This window comes from Aplysia californica, unplaced genomic scaffold (assembly GCF_000002075.1).
Source record: "Aplysia californica isolate F4 #8 unplaced genomic scaffold, AplCal3.0 scaffold00063, whole genome shotgun sequence".
In the NCBI taxonomy this organism is placed as follows: domain Eukaryota; kingdom Metazoa; phylum Mollusca; class Gastropoda; order Aplysiida; family Aplysiidae; genus Aplysia; species Aplysia californica.
In genome coordinates this window covers 326528-328737 of record NW_004797333.1, presented here as the reverse complement: position 1 = coordinate 328737, position 2210 = coordinate 326528, and the positions used below count along the sequence as shown (strand labels likewise).

The following is a 2210-nucleotide window of genomic DNA, read 5'->3' as shown; positions in this document are numbered from 1 at the left end:
CATCATCATCATCATCATCATCATCATCATCATCATCATCATCATCATCATCAGCGTCTCATCAACTTACCTTGAATGTAACCAAGAGTGAGGTGTGCTTCTTCTAAACATGGGTGAAGGAGGCAACGTGGCAACCAATAATTCAGATCGAAGGGAAAAAGATACCATCCATTCAATTCAAACCCGTTCCACGCCGTCAGGGCATCTATCTGGATAGACAGCTAACCTTCAACAAGCACATTGAGGAAGTGTCCAAAAGTGCAACTTAAAAAAGAACATGATCGGTGCTCTCAAAAACTCAAAATAGAGCTGGGGTAAGGAGTCTCTCGAGAAGGTATATCAAATGTTTGTGAAAAGCAAGATGGATTTTGCTGCCCCTGCGTGGCCACCTTGGCTGAGTGAGACATGTACAAAGGCCCTTGACAGAATACAAAACAAAGCCCTCCGCGTTGTATCAGGTCAGCTGAAAACAACACCAACAGAAGCGCTGTGCTATGAGACCAGAACTGAGCACTACAACACCTATACGAAAAAATGCCTCAAGTCTGTATAGATGGCTAAGAGATTGCCAGACAACCATCCTAGAAAGAAAGCCCTTGATCAAGCAGTCAAGCCTAAAACAGTAGGAAAAGTTGGTTTCGGATGGGCACCGACCTAACAGACTACCTCCCCCCTGAAGCAGAGAATCGATGGCCGATCAATCTGTTGAGAGCGTGTCCATGGGAGACCCAATGGCGAAATCGAAATCCGGACAGAATTGAGAGGTGTGAAGAGCAAAGGTGATGATCCTGTAAAGGCACGTGGAGATGCCGAGGATGTGATCAAGGATGTTGGTGCCTATGTGACATTTTTCACTGATGGATCGGCTTTCGCAGAATACGACGAAGTGGAGCAGCAGCAGTGGTGATACTGAATGATGAACCACCACGAACAGAAATCATTAAACCTAAAGGGGCATTCCTTACATCATCGTATGACGAGGAATGCCAGGCCCAACAGATTGCTGACAATTGCCACTGTAGAACCAATGTGCTGATCTTGACTGACAGTCAGTCCCTCTGCAAGGGACTGCTAGGCAACAGCTCAGACATAAATGATTTGCGCCGCAAGTTCAGTGAAGCCACAGCCACAATAAAAATCCATTGTGTTCCAAGCCATGTTGGAAGCAAAGGAAATGAAGCAGCAGACCAAGCAGCCAATGAAACCAGAGAGATTGAAGGAGACAGACGACCGACAACATACAGAGGACGACCGACAACATACAGAGGAGTCTTTCCAGAGATCAAGAGGGAAATCAGAGACCCACCATGCCGAGCAAAGTACCAACACCTGACAGATGTGTATTCTGGGTACTCCAATAAGCAGGAACAAAATATCACATGTCTCTGGGACCAGGTTGAGCTAGCGAGACTGAGGTCCAACCATCATTGCAGCTTGAGATGTTATAAAAACTTTGTAAATGAACAGCTCAGTACACGTTGCAGAAGATGCAACTATGAAAAGGAGGATGTCAAACATATGTTTGAATGTCCAGGAACAATGGCAATTCGAATGGAGTTATTCGGACGTGTGGAGGTGCCTCTAAGTATAATGAAACTGGAGCCGAAAAAGAGCTTCACTCTCGCTCGAAGACTTCTTCGTGGAGTCCACCATTAAGGAACCCCCCACCAAAAATAAAATCATCATCATCATCATCATCATCATCATCATCATCATCATCATCATCATCATCATCATCATCATCATCATCATCATCATCATCATCATCATCATCATTGAAAACAGGAAGGAATAAAAACATGTTGAGACTTGTAGAATTTTTCTGAGAATTTTATAAAGGTTCAACGTTTCGCCCGATCTGGGCTTGATCAGGAACAAACAAATAATACTACAATAGCAATAGTAACTGAAGTGCGCGCATCTAGGTTACATAACGCCAAAAGGAGCAATAAACACAAATCGGGAAGACCAGAGAAAGGGAATGCAATGGCAAGAAGTGGTATGGATATAAAATATTATGTATATGTTCCGTCAAATCATAAAACATTATTAATTTTAATGTAAATGTAAGTAGTAGTAGTAGTAGTAGTAGTAGTAGTAGCAGTAGTAGTAGTAGTAGTAGTAGTAGTAGTAGTAGTAGTAGTAGTAGTAGTAGTATTAGTAGTAGTGGCATGTATCTACATGTGGGAAGAAACTTTTAAAACTTTAAA

At 42.7% G+C, this 2210-nt stretch overlaps 1 protein-coding gene across 1 annotated transcript in view; it reads left to right on the top strand.

Moving 5' to 3' along the window:
* LOC101859915 (cell wall protein DAN4-like) overlaps positions 1–907 on the top strand; it is an 8605-nt gene extending 7698 nt beyond the window's left edge. The window contains exon 4 of the mRNA XM_005093441.2: positions 797–907. Coding sequence (XP_005093498.2) covers positions 797–907 — 111 coding nt within the window. The remainder of the gene's footprint in view (positions 1–796) is intronic.
* Positions 908–2210: the final 1303 nt, after the last annotated feature.